General features: G+C 36.3%; 1 protein-coding gene across 2 annotated transcripts in view; it reads right to left on the bottom strand.

Moving 5' to 3' along the window:
* The window catches only part of LOC149154747 (uncharacterized), a 41,377-nt gene that overhangs the window by 5,056 nt on the left and 12,002 nt on the right, over positions 1–24,319 (bottom strand). For both annotated transcript variants that reach the window (XR_016262917.1, XM_089440850.1), the window contains exons 2-6: positions 4,003–4,154; positions 3,473–3,568; positions 2,285–2,347; positions 2,079–2,147; positions 1,728–1,830 (exon numbers count right to left, since the gene is read on the bottom strand). Coding sequence is in view for 1 of the 2 variants with exons in the window: in XM_089440850.1 (XP_089296976.1) it covers positions 1,728–1,830; positions 2,079–2,147; positions 2,285–2,347; positions 3,473–3,568; positions 4,003–4,154 (483 nt within the window). In the remaining variant the exon portion in view is untranslated. The remainder of the gene's footprint in view (positions 1–1,727; positions 1,831–2,078; positions 2,148–2,284; positions 2,348–3,472; positions 3,569–4,002; positions 4,155–24,319) is intronic.

Here is a 24,319-nt window from a genome sequence, read left to right as displayed (position 1 = left end):
TTGACAGAAGCCTAAACCTATATAAGGAGAAGATCATTAAGCAAAGTGGATGAGCAAGGAATGCATGTCTGACGAAGGGTGAAGATCTAGTATGCTGGTTATGGGTTTGTGATGCTTGGCTCAGGTTGGAAATGACAGCGAAGGTATAAGTAATTATCTTTAGATCTGTACGCGGGTTGTCTTTGGTGAAAGCGCGTATACACGCGGTTTTGATATAGTCAAGTAGCGTATGCATTATGAGATTTGGTGTTTCAGGTTGCTGTTGGTTCTAGTGGTTGTTACAGAGTTCTGGGCTCTGGTCTGCGTTTTGGTAACTATGTTTTTGATGACAGGGTTTCAGTGATTCAGTATTGGGTGATTTAGAGATTTATGATGCAAGTATAAGTTGATGATTGTATTGCAGCAGTGATTGTTTTGTACTTATGGATCCAGTCTGAAAATTGATGAAACGTGGTCCCTGGAAGAAAAGAAAGTTGTAGCCTTCTGTAGGTCGGCACCTACGTACTAGTATATCAGCTAGTACAAGAGCTAAGGGGGAAGAAGCTGGAGAACGAAAGAAGGTTGTAGCCCTCTGTAGGTTGCAGCCTGCGCGCTGGTAAAGGACTGCACCAATACATTGTAAACGAAGTTTCTTATTAAAGGAAGATAGAAACAAATTGCAGCAGGTGGTTTTCATCCACATTGGGTTTTCACCTTATATCATGGTGTTCATGTGTGCTCTTCATGTGTGATGATCTGTTTTGTTTACTGTTCATATGGTTAATAATGTTCTGATGCATTCACTGAAGATGAACTAACTAAATCATAAAGTTTACTGGATGTACGCTAGTTGCTTTTAACACAGTCGCGTATATACGCGGATATACTTAACTGAAGTAGTGTATATGAATCAGAATATGAAAATGGAAAAGTGTTTGATTTGCTAATACTGATTCACCCCCCCCCACCCCCCTCTCAGTATTATATTCAACACAGCATTGGCATTTGTGGTGGTTGATGATCATGGCTCTTCTGATTCTGCTGCTCGCCAGAGTACTGATCTTCTTTGGCATTCATAGTCTTTTCTACTTTCAGGAGGATATTTTATGGCACAGCATTGCTGCTGGGGTACTTATTTTCTTTTAATATATACTATCTATCTAATTTTATGGTCATGGCCTAGCCAGACATCAAATCTGATGTAGGAGACCCTTTGTTTGTGGGACAAGTGACCCTCTTTGCACAATGATTTGACTCCTTAGTCAATGGAGATGTACATACCCTACTCTCCTCCAGATTTAAACCTATGAATTCAAGTTTACCTTTTTGGGTTCCTTCTATCTTGTTGTCTATTCTTTGTTTCTTTCACCTACGTTTTAGACCAATTTGAAGATGCTCTAGGCACTCCCAGTCAAAAATTGTTCTTCTGTGTCCCACTGATCTATTTTGGTCATTTGTGACACTAATAATAGTCATTTACCATAATATAATTTCTGGGTTTAGGAAAAAGGGATCTTGCTGTTTTCAAACATTATTCTTCACGATCCCATTGACCTTTTTTGGTCATTTGTGGAAATTAATACAATTTCTAAGTTCACAAGGAATGGACCCCAACAAAGATGAAATTCTTCTTTGCCTGGACACTGTTTGCACTCCTTTTTGCTATATAAAATAAAATTATGTTGCGAACAGAGGGTATTGAAGATTAGTTGAACTAAACCTACAAAATGTGTAGAGTACACCTGTACCTTGTGGAGAGGAAATCACATAATACATAGATCCAGTAAGAGCAGCAGTAATCACGGCTGCAAATGCTTGGGCAAATGGGGCAAAAAATGGGAGAATTCCAGTCTGCACAGACGCGTAAAGCATCAGCAAATGCTTGTAATGTTATAATTAAATATAATTTCAATATTTGAATAGCATATCAGCATGCTATATCAGCCAAATATAAACCGAATATCAGCATGCTCTTACTTGCATCTCAATGAAAAGAGGTATGAGCCCATATAGAAACAATACGAGGGAAGCAATAAAATAAAATAATGCCAAATGAAATAAAAAAATGTGGGATTGAAGGGTTTGAATGTGAATCTTACTAATGATACAACACCATATGCATCCTTGCTCTGACATGCATCACTCAGAAACACATGAGCAAGCCCACCCTGAAAATAATTGCACTAGTAACATTTAATACTGATAAGAAAATACCATCAATATTTATGAATTAAAAGTCCATGATATCAAATTCAAACTAACTATACTACAAAGGACAGAGTAGGGATCAAGTGGATAATCTAACCTGCACGGCAACACGGTAGAATAACTCTTCCCCTACTGAGTTTGCAATTACAATGAGCATAAACTGCCACACCAAGAATGTGTAGATTAGGCTTGTTGTATTTCAGAAAAGAAAGCACGATGGACAAGTCAAGAGAAATTTCCAAGGATTGCACCATAGCATTTATTGACCATCAAAGCAAATCAATCATAGTTAGTATGATTCCATTCTTTCTATTTTGGTAAAGTTACTGTCTCCTATCTATTTCTAGTTTGATACAATCCCATACGGAATGGGCACAAAGGATGATGGGTGCAACAAACTGTAATATGACTAAGCCTGCCCAATAAACACACTTACAGATTGCAGCTCAATCAGGATAAAAATAAACTTGAAGGATGCAAACAACTCCTTGGAGGTTTATGGCTGACTGGATTTCAACTTTTTGAAGCACACGTGGAAAGAGAATGCACCAAGATTTTTAAGAAGATAGTGGAAATGATTTTATTAATAGCATTTACTCTGTATCTCCTGCTAAGCAATTCGGTGTATTTAAGAAAAACAGTCATGGTCATAATAGCTTTCAACATCTGCACTAAAAAAAATGAGACTTCATTGCTAAACTCTTCTGCTGGCCCCTAGCAACCTTCTGCTGGAATACAAATTAACATTTCAAAAATCCACACAACATCGAATGCACTCTTGGAACATAAGGCTCCAGTTTCATATAAAATGCCCTGCCATTCTAGCACTCCTATGCTTTTGAAAACTAGACCATTTGCAAAATGAATGATCAAAAGCTGTTAGCATGAACAAGTATATCAAGGGCAGTAGGGCCTTGCAACAGCCAGACTAAAGATTTTATTTATAATCAACACAATTCTTAGACACAAACTTTAAAGTAGACTGCTTTAAAAACTCTTATCTGAAAATAGTTGGAACAAATGCACAATTACTTTATTCAAAATCAAGTATAAACATCTTAGAACTCAAAATGGAAAGGTGGACTGGCCAAGAAAAGCGATAATGAATTTATCATTCTAGAAAACTTACAGATCCAAAAAGATAAGTCAGAAATCAATGCAGATAACACAGGCTACTTTAACAAGAATAGACAACTAAGTATTTTTCAATGATCAGTGAATAGTCGCATACAGTTTACCTGCCTCATTTATTTTTCAATGATTATTATAGTCTAGGGAAATTTACCTCGAATGGAGACATCCCCAAAAAGAAGTTCATTAGTTCTTCATCTTCGACATCTCTAATAGCCCTGGCATAAGGGGAAAACTTCACAACTTCATCCTGTCAGCAAAATAATCCTCCCAGATCAGCTTCTTTGGTTTGATAGTGGACCATCATAATACATGAATTTAAAAAAAAAAATGAAAAAAAAAAATAGGATATGTAGAAAAGAAAAGAAAAAATTCTCGCTACAGACATTAACTATAATATATATCTCATCCAAATAGTCTGCTTTTATTGTTTTCTTCCTCCTTTCTTTGTGCCTATCCTCTTCTTATCTTTATGTTTAGGAGAACACTCATTAACATCATTTCTTCCCCAAAACATGTGCTTCTATGATAGTTGTCAATATACAACATGGATGAAAGGACGAAAGAAGCAGCAGGAGCCAACTATTTAAGCCAATAATAGGAGTGAACATCAGGGACACTGCAGGAATAAATTAGAAGTGAAACATTAACAATGCTAAACAAGAAATTGTCAATACCACGTACATCCAAAATGAAAAGAAGAGCCATCATTGGTGGAATTGCAAAACCAATTCCATTCAGGACAGATTCCACAGAAAGATTGAATCCACCAAAGCTGTCAATTCCTGTAAAATAGCATATGGTCTTTCCCACAAGTACCATGACACCATACATACCTGCACAATCACCCAAAATACAATAGATTCAGTCATCTGATTTAGTGAATTAAAGAATTCTAAAGTCTCTCTCTCTCAGAAGGGAAGAATGACATATATCAGTCAGAACAATACTAAGAAAAATAAGAAGGGCAGTGCCGGAAAACACGGTCCTTGCCATTTGAATGCTTAGACATGATGCACTAGACAGCTATTACTAAGTTGTTTAGGAGTCAGATCCCATCCAATGCTCTGTAACAATAATACTGCATATATAGGGGATGCACCCCCATTGTTTGGAGACAAGAAAGCAGCTCAGAAAGATCCCTGGGTTGGTCCCTGCTTGGAAACATCTTCAAGCTGTCCCTTATAGAAACAAGGCATCCTAGGAACGTTGACACAAGGGGATGCCAGGACATAGCTTGACCCACAAGGGATGTCTTAGCATCCCCTACACTCACACTGCACCCCTGCCAATAATTAAAAAACTCAAATTTTATTTTTCTTTCTCCTTTTCTTTCTAAAGTTGTGCCTCCCACCAGCCTATTATGCATTGACTTTCAAAACCTCAACTAGTTGTCCCTCAAAGACAGTTATCCCTTACCCAACATGGAGACTCTGCTATAGAGAATAACAGGGTTAGGCATGTTATCAATGTTTGATGGCTTTTCTGGATATAATTTAAGTCTTGGTTAAAGAAGAAGATTGAGAAAAAATGGGATTTATGACACCCTGGGAACCTAGAAATATCTTTGAGTGTTTTTTGGATTAAAGAATGCTGTCTATAACTTTTAGAGAGACATGCATTTCACATTTATAGACTTGATTGAGAAGATCATAGAGATATATCGTGATGATTTGACTGTTTTTCAAGGAAACAGGTGACGATGTGCAACATTTGAGGAAGGTGTTTGAAGCATGTAAGAGACATGGTATATCATTAAACTCGTAGAAACCTGTCTTTGAGGATGATGAAGGAAAACTGCTCAGACATGATATATCTAAAGGAGGTCAAGATAGATCCCTCCCATATAGAAGATATCCAACAAGTTCCCTTGCCCAAAAATAAGAAACGAGTACAATTTTTCTCTGACAAGATCAATTTCATTAAGAGATTCATCCCTAACTTTATTGAGATCACTAAACCAATCTCCAATATATTGAAGAAAGACCAAGGATTCAAGTGGACCAGTGAGAGCGTTAACATGTTTAAACATGCCATAGCTTTAGCACTAGTCCTTGTATGCCCAAATTACTCCATGTGAATTCAAGTCTTTTCTTTCACTTCAGAATAAACAAGAGCCGATGTCTTGTTGCAAAAGAATGAAGCAAATCTAGAATAGCCGATTGCATTCATGCGCAAGTCACTTAGGGACTTGGAATTGAAACATACTATTGTGGAAAAACAAGCTTATGACCTTGTGCATTTATTGAAGTGCTTTATGATTTACATCGGATACTCCAAATTTATTGCATATGTCTCGCATGCTGCTATAAAGGATTTACTCACCCAACATGATTGTTTGGGTATTCTAGGGAAATGGGTATCTAGGATCCAAGAGTATTATATGGAAATAAGACCCACTAAGTTAGTGAAGCAAGGTGGTCTTGCTAGGATGTTAGTTGAGGGGAATGAGAAAGCATTGGATATCGAAGAAATAGAAACCCCTGACATGGTAGCTACAATTTTAGGTTTAGAAAGACATAAGTGGTACTCAGACATAATTTATTACCTAAAGAACTTAACTTGTCCAAACCACCTTGTAGGTCATAAGAGAAGGTCTCTGAGATTGACAGCATCAAAATATTCTATGATTCAAGGTGGCCTTCATTGGAAGAATCTTGATGTGTTAAAACTGGCAACTAGGGCCAAATTCCATCTTATGACAGCTCATATGATGGAGATGATTATTGCATTGGATTCCTCTTTGGAGAGGTACAATTTTGATATAAAGATCATCTCATTCTGACAAGTAGAAATGGAATTATGAATTTATTTCTCTTATGGACAAATTGTCAAGGTCGGCTCCAGTCAAATGTAGGCTTATGAAGCCCAATAGATGTGTCTCTTCACCCTCAACGAAGTGTATAAATAAGAGAGACCTTTTCCTCATTTGGACATCATCTCATCACATCTTCTTCTCTCTCTTGATTGGGTCGTACAGCATTGGAGGCATCTCTTCTTCTTCGCACGTGTGGCAGTTCTCTCTCTCTACTTCGCACGTGTGGCAGGAGGCCGAGTTTTTTCTCAGTGAAACAGGTCGCAAATTTCAAGGCATTGACCAACATTGAGTTTGGGTGAGTTGACCAGTGTTGAGTTTGGGTGATTTGACCAGTGTTGACCTCGATTTTGTGCCAAAAGTTCGATTTTAGGAGGCCGCATTTATTGGCACAAAAATTGAGGTGTTTGGGGACAGTTTGACCAGCGTTGACTTCAGGTTGACTTCTGTTTTGACCGCAGAAAATTACAGCAGACTTTCTCTCTCCTTTGACTGGGTTTGACCGAAGAATTTGAGCTGATTTGAAGGTCGAATTGGACTGCTGTTTGGAGGATGTTTTGGGGCAGTTTTGACCACCATTGACTTTCTGGTTAGGGTTGATTTCACTGATGCTTTGGCAGATCTGTTTTGGGCTTGTATTTGTACTCTCTCTCTCTGTGCTGAACTATTGAAGAATCATAAAAAGATTTGATCAAAGGGTTTCCCCACATTGGGGTTTGTCCTTGGCATCTGCCACATCTTGTGTCCTCTTGTCTTGGCTTGTCTTATGCATATGATTTTATGTTCTATCTGCATTCACTGTCAACGTTTATAAGTTAATGTGATTGCCACTGGATATAATTGGAATCTTCCATTGGGCTGCTAAAGGAACATTGAAGTAAATTGTCTTATGCATAGAACATACCATTGTTATCTAAAAATTAACATGATGGCCTTATTCTGAAATGTGTAGACAATATAGAGGCCAAGAAATTAATGGAAGAATTACATATAGGATTTTATAGTAAACATCAAGCGGCACAAACCACAACTCATAAAACATTAAGGGTAGACAACTTGAACCACAACTCATAAAATCTTGAAGGTGGGATATTATTGGCCAACTATATTTGCAGATGTCCATAAGTTTGTTAAATATTGCCAATGATGACAATTGTTTGCAAGAAAGCAACACCTTGTAGCCTTACTTTTACAACTTGACATAGTGGAAGTACTGTTGGTATCAAATTATGACTGTCCATTCCACTTAAAATCCTCTTTTGATTATCATTTTTGACCATTTAACCTTCATATTCCAGCTATAATCCTTAGAAACTAAATGATATGATGTCATTATCATTATTTTTAGCTTGAAATTAATTTTTGAAATTATTATGTTAAAAATGACATTTTTCATAAAATTACAAGAAGTTGTGACTTCCTGTAAATGCTCCATTGTTTGACATGTTGCACAGCAGGTGAGCGAATTTGAAGATTGTGGGCATGAAGTAAAATGTACACGGATGGTGGATCACCTATCCACTTTCGGTTTTGAAGGAAACAAGTGTCCGGTCAATGCTGGTCAAACCCAGCCACTTCAGCAAGATTTCCAGATTTTGTGAAGAGAATAATTTCTATTTTGATAATTTTTGCATAAAGGAAGGAACTGATTCAATTTCGACCTTCTTGGATGTAATTAATAGAATTCTGTTAGGATAATATGGAGGAGGAATAGCTTCTTTTGTTATAGGATTCATGATAAATAACCTATTGAAGATAACTATTTTAGAGCTAGATTGTGAACATATGAAAGTACAATTTGTGCATTTTTAATCTCCAGATTTAATACAGACTTCATTATCAAGTTTATGCTTCCAGATCCAATAGTCATACTCTCCTGAATCGTTTTTCAGTGTGCTTGTGAAGTGTTGAAGGGCCCTCATCACCACGCTGGTATACTCTGTTTTCAAGTTTCCTTACTAGTTGCATATTCGAATTTGAAAGTTCGAAATTATTTTATGTGTTGTAGTAAAGGTCATGTTATTAAAGTTATCAATTGAAAAGGACTTGCATTTGTTGTGAAAAAAACCTTGTAAAACGATTCAACCAATTCTGATCTTGAAAATTGATATATATACTTGTTGTCATACAATTTCCATATTTGCTTATTGGCTTTGACTTTGAAGATAGTTCTGGTTTGATTTCCAAGTGATTCAGATTGTAATTGTTAAATTCAATTTTCAGTTTGATAAGCGATTCTTATAAAAAGATTCAATTGTTATTCGTTTGCAACATTACTCATCTTATTCACTGTTTGATTTAGTTAGTTATTGAAATTACTTTGGATTGTTATGATTGGGAAAAGTTCTATTGAGCAATATTCTTGTAAGGGAATGATAGGATTTTAACCAGTCATTAATACTCTGTTTTTGTTATTTAGGCAATTAGAATTTCATAAGATTTGTTTTATCTAGATTAATGCTTGAGTGATTGAACACCTCTAAGTGTACTTTCCCGGGTTGATAAAGGAATTAAGAGCTTAACTTACCTTAGTAAGTAAAGACCAAACATTTTGGCACTGTTGTCGGGGAGGTGCAACTAGAAAGATTTAAACAAACAAAAAAAAAAAACTAAAAATCAACAAAACAACAAAAACATAGATTTAAATTTAAATTTCAGTCATGTTTATTTATGTCTAGGTTTAGGGATGAGAAAGGAAGATTCACAAAATCCCCCCAACCAACAACTAATCCACCATTAAGAGCAGAACCATTAGAAAAGATTGAGTACACAACACCAATTGGAAAAGTTACTGTGGAAAAACTTGAGGAAAAACAGAGATCAGGCCAAAGACTTACTCTCATTGAAAGACAAATCCTACTAGCTCAGCAGGCAAAGAAAAGATATATACCTGAGACTTCTACAGTAGGGAAATTAAAAGATAGTACAACAAAAATCCAACAACCTATCTTTGAACAAATTTTCCCTCAAGAACTAAAACAAGAAGAAGAGATTTCAACCTTAGACAAATCACAAATTACAATGGTTGAAGATGGAGGATCTAGAGGACCTACTCCTAAACAACTATGAGGGTATTAGAGACAAATGGAAGAAAGGAGAAGGAAAAGGGAGAATGAAGAAAAACAAGGAAATGATAATCTGTTTGGAGGAAATCCAAATCAATCAGACACAGAGGAATCCACATTTAAATTTCCAATTCAAAATAGAGGAGAGTATATGGACGAGGAAATTAAAATGAAGAATATACCGCCATCTGTACAAAAATCCAACAACCTATCTTTGAACAAATTTTCCCTCGAGAACTAAAACAAGAAGAAGAGATAGAAACCTTAGACAAATCACAAATTACAATGGTTGAAGATGGAGGATCTAGAGGACCTACTCCTGAACAACTAAGAGGGTATTAGAGACAAATGGAAGAAAGGAGAAGGAAAAGGGAGAATGAAAAAAAACAAGGAAATGATAATCTATTTGGAGGAAATACAAATCAATCAGACACAGAGGAATCCACATTTAAATTTCCAATTCAAAATAGAGGAGAGTATATGGACGAGGAAATTAAAATGAAGAATATACTGCCATCTGTATTACCAAACTTTTATGGTATGGCATCTGAAAACCCGGACTTGTTTTTGTTCGAATTTGACATAATATGCCGAACCAATGGATATACCGATGATGCACATAGACTTCGATTTTTTCCTGCTACCTTAAAAGCAGCAGCACTTAGGTGGTTCATGGGATTAGGTGAACACTTAGTCACTGATTGGGATGACATGAGAAAGATCTTTTTGAAGAAGTATCAACCTTATTGTCGATCAAAAGATTCTAAAGATGACATCTTTAGAATGAATCAACAAGAAGACGAGACCTTAGAGGAATACTTGGAAATATTCTCATATAATCTACAAAAATCAAAACATAGAACCATGTCTATTGATCTTATTCGAACAATCTTTCTTAAAGGCATCCGGGATGAGTATCTAGATGACCTCAATCTCATGGGTAAAGGGGGAATTTCTAATTTACCTTTTGAGGAGATTGTTGACTTGTGTCAAAAGTACTCTAGAAGTAAGGCAAGAAATGGAAAAAGAGCCATGACATCAAAAATCACAAAATCTGCTACAGGAAATATTACTATAGCTGAACTAGGCAATCTATTTTAAGATTTCAAAATAGACCTTCTAAGTACTTTGGAAAACCAAATAGACACTTTGAAAACAAAAAAAAGACAAGATGAACAAGAGCAAGAATTATCTATCTTTTGTCCCAAATGCAAACGAAAACATGCTTTGAAAGAATGTCCTTTAGATAATGTGCAAATTTGTGGGTTTTGTACAAAAAATCATGACACTAAGGATTGCACAAAGATAAAAATTTTGCAGAATTACAATTTGGAAGCCAATGCAGAAATGGAGAACATGTATTTCATGCGAGTTAGAAGGCCATGGCAGCCAAGACCCCCATGTATGTATCAAAATCGAAATTCAGCAAATTATAACTTGTGTGTTCAAAATTCTTGGAATGTTCCTATGCCTTGGCAAAATTGGTTTAATTAACAGCAGCAAACATACCCACAACATGGAAAGGATATTCTTTTCCTCGGCAATTTACTCAACAACAACCTCAGCAATATCAGCAACCATTTGCTCAACCATATCCCCAACACTATCAGTCACAATATTCTCAGCCATATCCACAACAATACCCTCAACAACCAGTAGCTTATCAACAGTAGAATCCTCAACAAACTTTACCTGCTCCTCCACAAATAAATTCACCTCAGCTACAACTACCATCCAACCAACCTCCTAGACCCACACAGCTACCAGCTCAACCCATAGCTAACCCAAACAACCGAATAGATAGACCAGCTTACAACGTAGATGAGGGACCATTGTACCCAACTCTACCACTACAAAACATTGAACTAAGGTCAAGTCGAACTCTGCAAAAAGAACCTCCACCTGTTCAAACACAGTCACAAAAAGAGAATCAAAATGATGAACAAGAAAACCAACCACGTAGTAAACAAAGTGACCCAACACAAAACAATCTAGAACAGGGTCAACAAATCAAAACACTACAACCACCTCCATTTCCGGAACGATTACTTCAACCAAAATTACCCACACCATTGCCACAATTTGATGTTCTTGATGAATTGAGAAATGTGTATGTCAAAATGCCATTACTCCAGGCAATCAAGGATATTCCAATTTATACCAAAGCCATAAAAGAGCTCTGTCTCAAAAAGCCTGCAAAGAAAAGATTTGATCCACAAACAATACATGTCATTGGCAATTTAGCTGACTTGATGTCGAATGTCATTTCCATGGAAAAAAATGTTGACCCGAGCATACCTAGAGTCACAACAATTATCAACAAAATTTCAATTCCAAACACTCTGATTGATTTAGGAGCTGCAATAAATGTTATGACATTGGACACAATGAAAACTTTGCAGCTGACAAATTTACAGTCAACCCCAATTGTTTTGGAATTAGCAGATCGCTCTAAAGTCATTCCTGAGGGGATACTGGAAGATATAATTGTTTCACTGGACTCCTGGGAGTATCCAGTTGATTTCTTAGTACTCCAGCCAAAATCAAACTTAGGAGGACATCCACTCATACTTGGCAGACCATGGTTGGCAACTGCTGATGCATTCATTGGATGTAGATCTAGTAACATGATCATTTCTAGAGGCACGGAGAGAAAACAACTTACCTTGTACCCATCAGCACAAGCCCCAACAGTAACACAAAACTTATGGCTAGATGACAAGTACAATGATCAGGAAGAAATATACTCTGTTTTAAGCATCAATCAAATGTATGATATTGAGAAGAACAACAATGAAGATTTATTAAAAATGTTTATCACCCAACCTGATGTTTCAGAAGAATTGAGAAATGCACAATACACTGCAGCAGATCACATGTTGGCACAAAGCTTTCAGGAAACTTGTACTATGTACTCTCTGAGAGCAATATTTGAGGAAATCTTTCCAATCGACTCCATTACAAACACAAAGCAAGACAATAGAAATCAGCCCAGGAAAAACATTGAACATTGGGGCCTTTCTAGAAACATCTCAGGAACGGAAATTGCTTGACTTGCTCATCAAATACCAAAAAGCATTCACTTGGGACTACACTGACATGCAGGGAATTCACCCAAAAACTTGCACTCACCATATCTATATAGACACTAATATTCAACCAGTGAGGCAGCCACAGAGACGGATGAACCCCATGCTCAAAGAGGTTGTAAGAGATGAATTGCAAAAGTTACTAAAAGTGAAGTTCATTTACCCCATTTCTGACAGCCAATGGGTATCTCCATTAGTAATAGTTCCCAAGAAAAACGGTAAATGGCGAGTCTGTGTTGACTATCGAGAATTGAATAAGGCCACCCTTAAAGACTATTTTCCACTGCCATTTATTGACCAAGTTTTGGATACATTAGTTGGAAAAATGCCATTTTCCTTTCTCAATGGTTTTAGTGGCTACAATCAGATTAGCATAGCCTTAGAAGACCAAGATAAAACAACATTTACCTGTCCCTAGTGCACGTATGCTTACAATGTCCTACCATTTGGCTTATGCAATGCACCCGCAACATTTCAGAGAGCAGTATTAACAATTTTTGTTGATCTGGTCCACGAATGTGTTGAGGTATATAGGGATGATTTTTCAGTATATGGTGATTCCTTTGACAATTCTTTGCAAAATCTTGAGAAAGTTTTACAACGATGTATAGAAACCAACTTGTCGTTAAACAATGAAAAATGTTATATGATGATGAATGAGGGAATAGTCTTAGGACATCATATTTCTCTTGAGGGAATCAAGGTAGACCGAAACAAAATACAAATTATTGTTGAATTGCCCATTCCAACAAATCCAAAAGATGTAAGAAAGCTTTCTTGGTTATGCAAGTTATTATAGGAGATTTATTGAAAAGTTTAGCAGGATAGCATTGCCTTTATTTAAACTTCTTGCAAAAGAGGTAACCTTCAATTGGAATGAGGCTTGTCAAAATGCTTTCGAGAAACTCAAAGAGAAACTAAGCACTGCTCCAGTTTTAAGGCGACCCAATTGGACTTTACCTTTTCACATTTCAATTGATGCATCTGACACAGCAGTGGGGGCTTCATTAGCGCAAAAAGAAGATGATTTAACTTATGCCATTTACTTTATCACTAAAAATTTGACTCCTATTGAACTCAACTATACAGTAACGGAAAAGGAAATGCTTGCAATTATACATGCGGTGAACAAATTTCGTCATTATATAACTGGGTATGAAGTCCTGATTCACACGGACCACTCCACCATTAGATACTTAATGAATAAACCTATTACTAATGGCAAGATCACCAAGTGGTTACTCTTACTGCAGGAATTTAATCTCACAATACTAGACAGACCAGGGAAAGAGAACCAGGTAGCAGATTACTTTCTAGACTACAAAATTCAAGTGAAGCTGTCCAAGTTGAAGATTCATTTCCTGATGAACACTTGTTTGCAATTTCATTGTTAACTCCATGGTATGTTGATTTAGCTAACTACTTGTCCACAGGAAAAGTACCACCATCTTTCAGTTCAAAGGAAAAGAAAAGGCTGATCAAACAAAGCGCAAGATATTCATGGGTTAATGGCGATTTGTTTTATACTTGTTGTGATATGATCATTAGAAGATGCATTAGAGAGGATGAAATTATTGATATACTAACCTCATGCCATGATCAACCTTGTGGTGGCCATTTTGCAGCTAAGAGGACAGCACATAATTCTTAGCCTTGGCTACTATTGGCCATCAATTTTCAAAGATTCAAAGAAGTATGTAAGAAGTTGTGACAGCTACCAACACATGGGCAGACCAACCACCTCCGATGAAATGCCACTTTAGCCACAAGTGCATCTAGAGCCATTTGAAAAATGGACTCTCGACTTTGTTGGACCCATCAATCCACCATCCAAAAGGTAAGAAGTACATTCTTGTATGTACCGATTATGTGACTAAATGGGTTAAAGCAAAGGCACTTGCAAGGGCAACTGAACAAACAGTGATCAATTTCCTTTTTGAAGAAATCTTTGTTAGATATGGAGTACCCAGAGAGATAGTAACTGACCAAGGGACTCGATTCACATCAACACTGGTTCAAGAAATTACTAATAAGTACAAATCAAGCATAGACTGAGCACACCCTACCATCCGCGGGCCAATAGCCAAGTGGAATTTACAAACAAAACCCTAGAAGGGATAATGACAAAAGCAGTGGCAACAAACAAAAAGGATTGGGCAGACAAGCTCAATAGTACTCTGAGCATATAGAATTACTTGGAAAAACACAACAGGGTTTACACCCTATCAGCTAGTGTATGGCAAAGAGGTCATGCTGCCAATAGAATTTCAAATACATACATATAAATTGGCTGCAGACTTAGGAATAGATCTCTCTGAAGTCCAACAAGAAAGAATCATGCAATTGAACCAGCTAGATGAGATGAGACAACAGGCAGTGCAAAGGACAACAATGATACAACAACAAAGAAGACAGTGGCATGACAAGTTAATCAAGAAGAAGGAATTTCAAGTTGGTGACTGGGCATTACTCTTCGACTCAAAATTCAAAGATTACAAAGCAAAATTTACAACCCACTGGATGGGCCCTTATGAAATCATTGAAGTCTTTGAGAATGGATCAGCCAAACTAACTTCAATTGACCAAGAAGAACAGACATATATGGTGAATGGACACACGCTAAAGATCTATCATAAGCCCGTCAGTAAAGAAGACTTCATAAGGACAGTATCACAGCAAAAGGAGGTATAGATCAGTGTTGTTAAAATCGCGATTTTATCGTAAAAGCGCGATTTTTTCATTTAGCCGATTCAAATCGCGATTTTTATACATAAAAATCGCCACTTTTTTTTATAACGATTTTTATCGAAAAAATCGCGATTTTTTGAAAAAATCGCGATTTTTTGAAAAAATCGGAAAAAAGCAGGAAAAAATCGTTAAAATCGGGAAAAAATCGTTAAAATCGGGAAAAAATCGGAAAAATCGGGAAAAAATCGGAAAAAAGCGGGAAAAAATCGTTTGGCACAAAAATATTCATATTTATGTGTCAATGTATTTATTTTATGTTGTAGATGGTTTAGATATTAAAAAAATTGAAAAAAAATGAATATTTTTGTGCCAAACGATTTTTTCCCGCTTTTTTCTGATTTTTTCCCGATTTTAACGATTTTTTCCGCTTTTTTCCCGGCGCCGATTAAATCCCGATCGCGATGTGTGCAACACTGGTATATATAGTATAGCAGTCAGCTGTAATATCCAAGCCTTAATCAGTTTCTGTTTTCTACAATAAAATTAAAAAATAAAAAACAATTAAAAAAAAAAAAAAAAAAAAACAACAACAACAACAACAAAATAATGTTTAGATATGAAAACCAGAGATGGCATAATCTAAACACGAATTCTTATGAGAAAACCAAGAAATTGGCTTGTAAGAATTCCTTTTTAGGTTAGATTGAATTGCAAAATAAAAGGATTCTGAAAGAAACATGACTTGAGGACAAGTCAAATCATCAGTTGGGGAGAAGGAAATCTGAACTTGTTCATGCTTTTCTGTCTCCCTAAGTTCATCTCCAGGAGAGGAAGAGATTTGTCTTTACATTCTAATGGATTCTTAAAAAAAAATGATTGTTGTCCAGTGTTTTCCAAAAGGCTTTGATTGTAAACTCAAAACATATCTCAGAAAGGGATTTATTATATAGAATTTCTCAGAAGGGACCTATTATATACAAATTCTCATTCTCAGAAAGGGACCCATCATATATAATTTCTCAGAAAGGGACCTGTTCTATGCACATTTTCATAATGGGATCTGTTCAGAGGAAGATTGCACCTAAGAAGAAGAAAATTGCAAAGAAGAGGACTACACCCAAGAAGAGGAAGATTGCATCTACAAAGAAGACTCCTTCATAACATAAACTAAACTGGACTGGACTGCACCTAAGAAGAAAGAGATTACATTTAAGAGACAAATGGACACCATCACAGCTCTGAATTATGCCTGAACATATCAAACAACAAAAGCCAGCCTCCAAACTGTAAGAATTGTCATTTAATATTTTTAATTTCTTGTATTAACTTCAATTTTTAAATGATTGTTTATGATGATTATTGATTTTAGTTTCTAAATACCCAGAGTATCCTATATTGTTCATTCTTATATCCTGTAGGAGTCAGTCGTACTCTTCTACCTATATCCTATAATTGTAACCTATTTCCTATTTCTGAACATTAGTCCTATCTTCTATCCTGTATATATTCCTAAAAGCCTGATCCTTAAAGCCTACCTTTTCATCCTGTACATATATTTCAATCAACCTGCATTCATAAGTATCAACAAATCTACCAAAACTAAGCATGCATACTTAAAAACCAATTAAGTCACCGACTGCAAATTGGAGGTCATCAATTAGTAGGCTACAGAGCCGAATTTTGAAGAAGGGATTAGGGCATGAAGACAAAGAATTTAAAATCTTTATGGTTTTCAACCTAAAGATTTTTAAATCTAGAAAATAAAACATATTTGATAGACAAAGGGTATGTGAGCATTAGTAAGGATTAACGGCTAGTTCAGCAAATCATCATGACCCGATGCTCTTATACTCTGTAGGTGCCATAATGATCTGTATTCCTCATAATTTCAACAAAGGGCTTGCACCATACCCGATTTCATCATTCAAAGACCGCTGCCAAGACTCCGTACGTCATCATTAAAAATCCTTGTGTAAGGCATTGAAAGAATTATCAGTAAAGTATATGTTGTGTGAAGAGACTGAGAATTCGTTGCATAAGCAAGTAATGAATGAAGGTCGTAAGAATGAAACCACCGTGTTAAAAAGGAAGTAAGTATTATATTCATCACGGAGTATAGGTAGAAGTTCAAACCTGTAGAAAATGTTGTGAATTAGGGTTGTTTACCATTCTGAAGGGCAATCCTCACTGAGATACATAAGGGTATAGCATTACGAGTATGTTGACAATAACAATGTCAACATACGAGTAAAAGGGCCACGGCACAAGGGAGACTCTACAGAACCGGTTGAAGGATATTTCGATTAAATTGGCAGCGTCCTCCATTAAACAAGAGATACGCATTTTACTCAGGCTCAAGTAGTTTCTTATCGTAACTATGGTGAAATTTGTTTTTACAGCATAAGAGAAATACAGTAATTTTCTACAAACTATGGTAGAATTCTTTTTACAACTGTAAATTCTTCTTACACACAGGGTAACAAGAGATAAAAACATTTCTCTCATGGAAAACCGAACAGAGCCACAACAATTTGACCCTATCAAATACCATAAGGACTGCATAGACATTTTTAGGGCAAAACAATGGCTGACATTCTTAGAAAAATTTAATGGGCATAATGAGCTAGTAGCAAGGGAGTTTGCCTCCTCATTCAATGGAGAGAGGGCTATTGTAGGAAACTTGTCTTTTAGGGTCTCAGAAGACACAATTGCTCAAGCAATAGGTATAAGCCCAGAAGGAGAAAAGTATTTTAAAACCAAGCAGTTCAAAGAGAAAACATGGACACATTTCATATCCAGGACAAGGGTATCATCAGTTGACTGGAAATCAGGGATACCAAGGAGTTGGCTCATTCATCCATGGGATGAAATAGTTTATGTTATTCAAAAATTTATAACCTGTGAGGGAAGATACAACATTGTATTTCTTTATCATATCAAATTGTTAATGCATCTAAGAGGAGACTGCATCATAAGCTTACCATATTTTCTTTTGCAAAGCTTGACTAAAATGTCTAAGACCATACAAAAACAAAGAAAAAATCAAGATAGGAGCCTATACCATTTTGGTTTGGTAAAAATCTTGGTTGAATTTGAACTACAAAAAATAAGTGTGACATGGAAGAAATTCATGGTGACTAATGAGTTTATGGCAGATGAGGAGCAAGAAAAAAAATAGAATCCACAAGAGGAACAACAGAATTTAAAGGAAGGGCAGTAACATGCATAACTGTTGATTGATGTAGATGCTATAGAGGAAGACTTTTCAGAGTACAGACTAAATAACTCTGCGCCATCCAGCAGATGTATCAGAACAAGAAGGATGGTAAGCTTACCATATTTTCTTTTGCAAAGCTTGACTAAAATGTCTAAGACCATACAAAAACAAAGAAAAAATCAAGATAGGAGCCTATACCATTTTGGTTTGGTAAAAATCTTGGTTGAATTTGAACTACAAAAAATAAGTGTGGCATGGAAGAAATTCATGGTGACTAATGAGTTTATGGCAGATGAGGAGCAAGAAAAAAAATAGAATCCACAAGAGGAACAACAGAATTTAAAGGAAGGGCAGTAACATGCATAACTGTTGATTGATGTAGATGCTATAGAGGAAGACTTTTCAGAGTACAGACTAAATAACTCTGCGCCATCCAGCAGATGTATCAGAACAAGAAGGATGGTAAGGGAGGAGGCTGAAAGGGCTGAACAGGATAAAATTTTCTCCACTTACACAAGAAAGTCTAGAAAGACTAAGTTAGATCAGAAAGGGAAAACGGTGGAGGAGGATGATATTCTACAACAGGCACAGTATGACTACATACAATGATTGGAAAGTAAAGACAAGGAAAAAGAACAACAAGAACAGAAATTCTCAGGTAAAAAGAAAAGAAAACTGGAAAGGAAAGTTGAGAAGTTACAACCGCAGCTTATGGAATCAGAGGTTTTGGAAAGAGTAGTGAAAAGAGAAAATGAGACACTCAAAATACAAAGCAAGAAGTTTCAATTTGAAAATGAAAAATTGAAAAAGAAGGTTAAGAAACTCACAACCTATAAAATGCAAATTTGTAGGAAGGCCTACAAACTTTACAAGCAAAAGAAAGTAATTAAAACCAAGTATCAAATCTTGAAGACAGAGTATGAAGCCCAAATGAACATCAATGCTTTACTTCAAGCAGCAGAGGCAGAGGCAGAAGTCAGAATTTGACAGGTTAGAATTTATTTGCATGAGGGCATGCAAAATCCTGAGTTTGGGGGAATGTTGGTATCAAATTATGACTGTCCATTCCACTTAAAATCCTCTTTTGATTATCATTTTTTACCATTTAACCTTCATATTCCAACTATAATCCTTAGAAACTAAATGATATGATGTCATTATCATTATTTTTAGCTTGAAATTAATTTTTGAAATTATTATGTTAAAAATGACATTTTTCATAAAATTACAAGAAGTTGTGACTTCCTGTAAATGCTCCATTGTTTGACATGTTGCACAGCAGGTGAGCGAATTTGAAGATTGTGGGCATGAAGTAAAATGTACACGGATGGTGGATCACCTATCCACTTTCGGTTTTGAAGGAAACAAGTGTCTGGTCAACGCTGGTCAAACCCAGCCACTTCAGCAAGATTTCTAGATTTTGTGAAGAGAATAATTTCTATTTTGAGAATTTTTGCATAAATGAAGGAACTGATTCAATTTCGACCTTCTTGGATGTAATTAATAGAATTCTGTTAGGATAATATGGAGGAGGAATAGCTTCTTTTGTTATAGGATTCATGATAAATAACCTATGGAAGAAGACTATGTTTTAGAGCTAGATTGTGAACATATGAAAGTACAGTTTGTGCATTTTTAATCTCCAGATTTAATACAAACTTCATTATCAAGTTTATGCTTCCAGATCCAATAGTTATACTCTCCTGAATCGTTTTTCAGTGTGCTTGTGAAGTGTTGAAGGGCCCTCATCACTACGCCTATACACTTTGTTTCAAGTTTCTTTACTAGTTGCATATTCGAATTTGAAACTTAGAAGTTATTTTATGTGCTGTAGTAAAGGTCATGTTATTAAAGTTATCAATTGAAAAGGACTTGCATTCGTTGTGAAAAGAACCTTGTAAAAGGATTCAACCAATTCTGATCTTGAAAATTTAAAAATATACACGTTGTCATACAATTTCCATATTTGCTTATTGGCTTTGACTTTGAAGATAGTTTTTGTTTGATTTCCAAGTGATTCAGATTGTAATTGTTGAATTCAATTTTCAGTTTGATAAGTGATTCTTGTAAAAAGATTCAGCTGTTATTGGTTTGCAACATTACTCATCTTATTCACTATTTGATTTAGTTAGTTATTGAAATTACTTTGGATTATTATGATTGGGAAAAGTTCTATTGAGCAATATTCTTGTAAGGGAATGATAGGATTTTAACCAGTCATTAATACTTTGTTTTTGTTATTTAGGCAATTAGAATTTCATAAGATTTGTTTTATCTAGATTAATGCTTGAGCGATTGAAAAGACAATGAAAGACCTCTTATAAGAGAGCATTGTTAATTTCATTTCACTAGGCTGTCATTAGAACCTTAGATCCTTCTAGATCTATATATTTTAGGTGAGCACCTCTAAGTGTACTTTCCTGGGTCGATAAAGGAATTAAGAGCTTAACTTACCTTAGTAAGTAAAGACCAAACAGGTACCCTTCCAACAATGGGGTCTCAATTTCATTGGATAATTCAAAGAAAATTCAAATAATAGATTCAAATCTCTCAAAGCAATCGATTACTTCATCAGGTGGGTTGAATTCATTCCCACGAAGAGAGCAATTGATGGTGAGGTAAATGAGTTCCTTGAGGATAGGATTATCATGAAATTTGGTATCACAATTAAGATCACAATGGAAAATGCCAAAGCCTTTAGTTCAACAAAGTTATCATCATTTTGTCTTGACTATGGCATTGTATTATATCACTCATCCAACTATTACCCACATGGAAATGGCCTTGCAAAATCAAATAACAAAAACTTGATGGTGATTATCAAGAAGATTGTGGGAGATAACAAGAAAAGTTGGGATAGCAAAATAAAATATGCTTTATAGGCATGTCATATTACGAAGAAATAATCCAGAGGGAAAAGCCCATTTGAGTTAGCATACAGGATGGAAGTTACATTGCCAATTCACTTAAAATCCCAATATACTAGTTGTTAGAGCATTTCATGACTGAAAGAGTGGCAGTGCAAGCAAGAACCAACAATTTGAGGAATTGGATAAAACTAAAGGAAAGCCTTTTATTAGCTTTTCCAATGCCAAGGTAAAGTCAAGGGCATTTTTGATAGAAGGTTCACAAGGGGGGAACTGAAGAAAGGAGATTTAGTCCTCATGTGGGATCGAAAAAGAGAAAAACAAAGAAATCGTGGAATGTTTGATTCTTTGTGGCTTGGACCTTATCTGATTGAGAATGTACTAGGTGCTAATTATTTCTATCCTAGTCACCTAGATGATGAAATGCTACCTTTGCCCATGAATAAGCAAATTCTAAAGTTGTACTACTTTGGTCGTGGCAATTGGTGCCACATTAGTTTTTAGGAATATGAATGAATAAGATCCTTTGAGTAGTAGCTTACAATGTGTGTTTTCTTTCCTTGCTTTGCATTAACATTTTAGTTCATATTTTGTTTCATCTTTATTTTGGGGTGGACTAGGGTGATTGTATTGCCATATCACTTATTTTTACTGATGATCATATGTCAAGTTTAAGGGTGGATGTAGATCGCAAGTATGACTAAAACTTTGGAGTTTTCACGTACTCTTATCCATAGAGCACATGTCCCTGAGTTGGAGCCAATTGTTACCCCTCATATTGTATGAGGTAACCATGTGATTCTCATCGCATGCTAAGATTTTTGCATGGGTACCATTCTCCTGATTGCATGATGTTCTACTTCACATTTGATCATGAGTACTTCAGATTGGTCCTTCCATAACTCATATGTCAAAGATCTTGCTACCATTAAGGGAATTTTGAGGTAAAAAATGGGCTTCATAATACAAAATGTACCAATAAAATAAACTTTAAAAGAACCAATAAGATTTATAAGGAAAAGAAAATTTTCCTTATAGGTTTACTCAAATATCAAGTGTAGGCACCCATTGGATGTGGAACTGAATTCTACACCCAAAGAGTACCCACTCTACATAATTTTGGGTAGACCCACATCAAAAAAATCGAAAATACATGGGTACTCAATCTCCATACTTTCAAGTAGAACCACACCAAAAAAAATTGAAAATACATGAAAAAACACTCTACATACTTTGTTGACCCACACTTAAAAAGTCAATTTTTTTTCAATTTGGGAAATTCGGTGTGGGTCTACTCAAAAGAATGTAGAGTGGGTACTCTTTGGGTGTGAAATTTAATTCTGCATCCAATGGATGTAGAATTTCCTTGAAATTCTGCAACTGCTTAATGAATAATTCTGAAAACTAGTTTCTATTCATAAAGACACAAAATTTCCCTATTTATTTTGCAGCAGAATAGGAACAGAAATAACACAGTCACACAATATCATGAAACACAAATTTTCAAGGGAACCCAACTGGGAAAACCCTCTACTTGTTTGAGAACTTTATTGATAGAATTTTGAGCAATAGATCTCTTACAATACAACTTTGTTTCAATAGAAAAACAACCTTGTTCTCCCAACTTGTCCTAAGCTAAAACACCTTGCAAGAACCTTGATCCTGCTTCCATATTTCCTTGCGCAAACCCCCAAGGAAATTCTCCTCTATCAACTACGCACAGGTTTCTCCTTAGTATACCCTTCCCACACACAAACTTTTGCACACAAGTTCGTGCTCTCTATCGCCTTGTCTCCACCAACTCGTGCTCACAAAACAATGATCAATTATGTGCCTTCATCCTCCTTATAAGCTTTTCGACCCATCTACATTTGGTAAGTTCATTTTTGGAACTCCAACATGTGATTGACTAGTTAACTGAGTCTAATTGACTCATGCAACTCATCCTAGCCACAAATAACCTTTGAGACTGGTCACTTGTCCTTTTCCAAAGCTAACTCGCAGTAGGAGACAAATAGCCGAGCCTCCATCTATTCGCATGAGTAAAACTGCTTCATGAACACGTCTTGATTTTTAGGAACTCGGCCTAACTTTTAGGAATTGGCTCCTAACTTATAGGAATTGATTCCTAACTTATAGGAATTCGAGCATGCTAAGAAAGAACTCGTTAATGTCCCTTTGATTAAGGCAAAAATCAAGGAACCTTTCTTGCTACTATTTTCAACACTCCCTCTTAGCGAGGAAGGTGCTTCTAGAAGAACCTCATCCACCTAAATCTGTCTCCAACACTACCATGTTCTCTGCTACTGCAACGACTCCCTCTGGAGTCTGAACTAGAAGACTTCCATGCTCTCTTCTACGAAACCTACTCTGAAGACATCTTTCCCACCATGTTTTGCGAGTCCATCACTTCAGTCATAAGTGCCATGTACCCTATGTACCTTTGCGACTACTTCCTCTAGCTAGAAGTCATACAGGAAGATTCAACTCTTTTGATCCCACTTAACCAAATCCTCTGCCCACTTGGCTCGAACTCTCCCTATACTCGGAGTCTCTAACTGAGTGGGTGCCTCCACTCGCCTTGGACTATGCTCCTCATCATCTTGCTGGCAGCCCAACTACCAACTAGCTTAGACTCAAACTGAGATACCGACTGAGGCTCCAACCTGAGAGCTTTATCCCGCTCTTGCTCAACAACCACTTCTCTACTCTGAGCTCTCCCTACCTTGTTGCTTAAGGTTGCACCTATCTCTACCTACAACTTGTAAAGATTCTTCACTCTCACACCTATCTGCTTCTTACATCTAAAAGCTAAGTGTTGGAGGTAAGTCTTACCTCTAGTGAAGATGACATCATATCCCTTTTCCTCAAGGGTAACTACCGAAACAAGATTCTGCCTCAATCCTGAAACATAGAGAACATCTCTGAGATGAGGAGGATTACCTGACTCCCTCTGAAAACTGACAGTACCAAATCCTCTAGCTGCATACTAACCATCATCTCCTAGATCAATCTAAAACTACATGTCCTTCTCCTTCAAGTCGTTGAAACTCTTCTTGTTCCAGGTCATGTGGAATGATGCTCCTGAACACATCTTTTCCTCCTCTTTTGTTGATCACTGCAACTTCTGCTACTTCAGAATGTTTACATCTCCAGCCATCGAATCTGCCATTGTCAATCTCTCTTGGCTGCTCCGAGAAGACTAAACATAGGCTACTCAAATTGCCCACTAGTTGCTCTCCTGCTCCTTCAAGATCCGT

Source organism: Pinus tabuliformis, chromosome 9, assembly GCF_031772625.1.
Source record: "Pinus tabuliformis cultivar Carrire ecotype Pingquan chromosome 9, CPIR1, whole genome shotgun sequence".
NCBI classification, from domain to species: domain Eukaryota; kingdom Viridiplantae; phylum Streptophyta; class Pinopsida; order Pinales; family Pinaceae; genus Pinus; species Pinus tabuliformis.
This window is presented reverse-complemented; position numbering and strand designations above follow the sequence as displayed.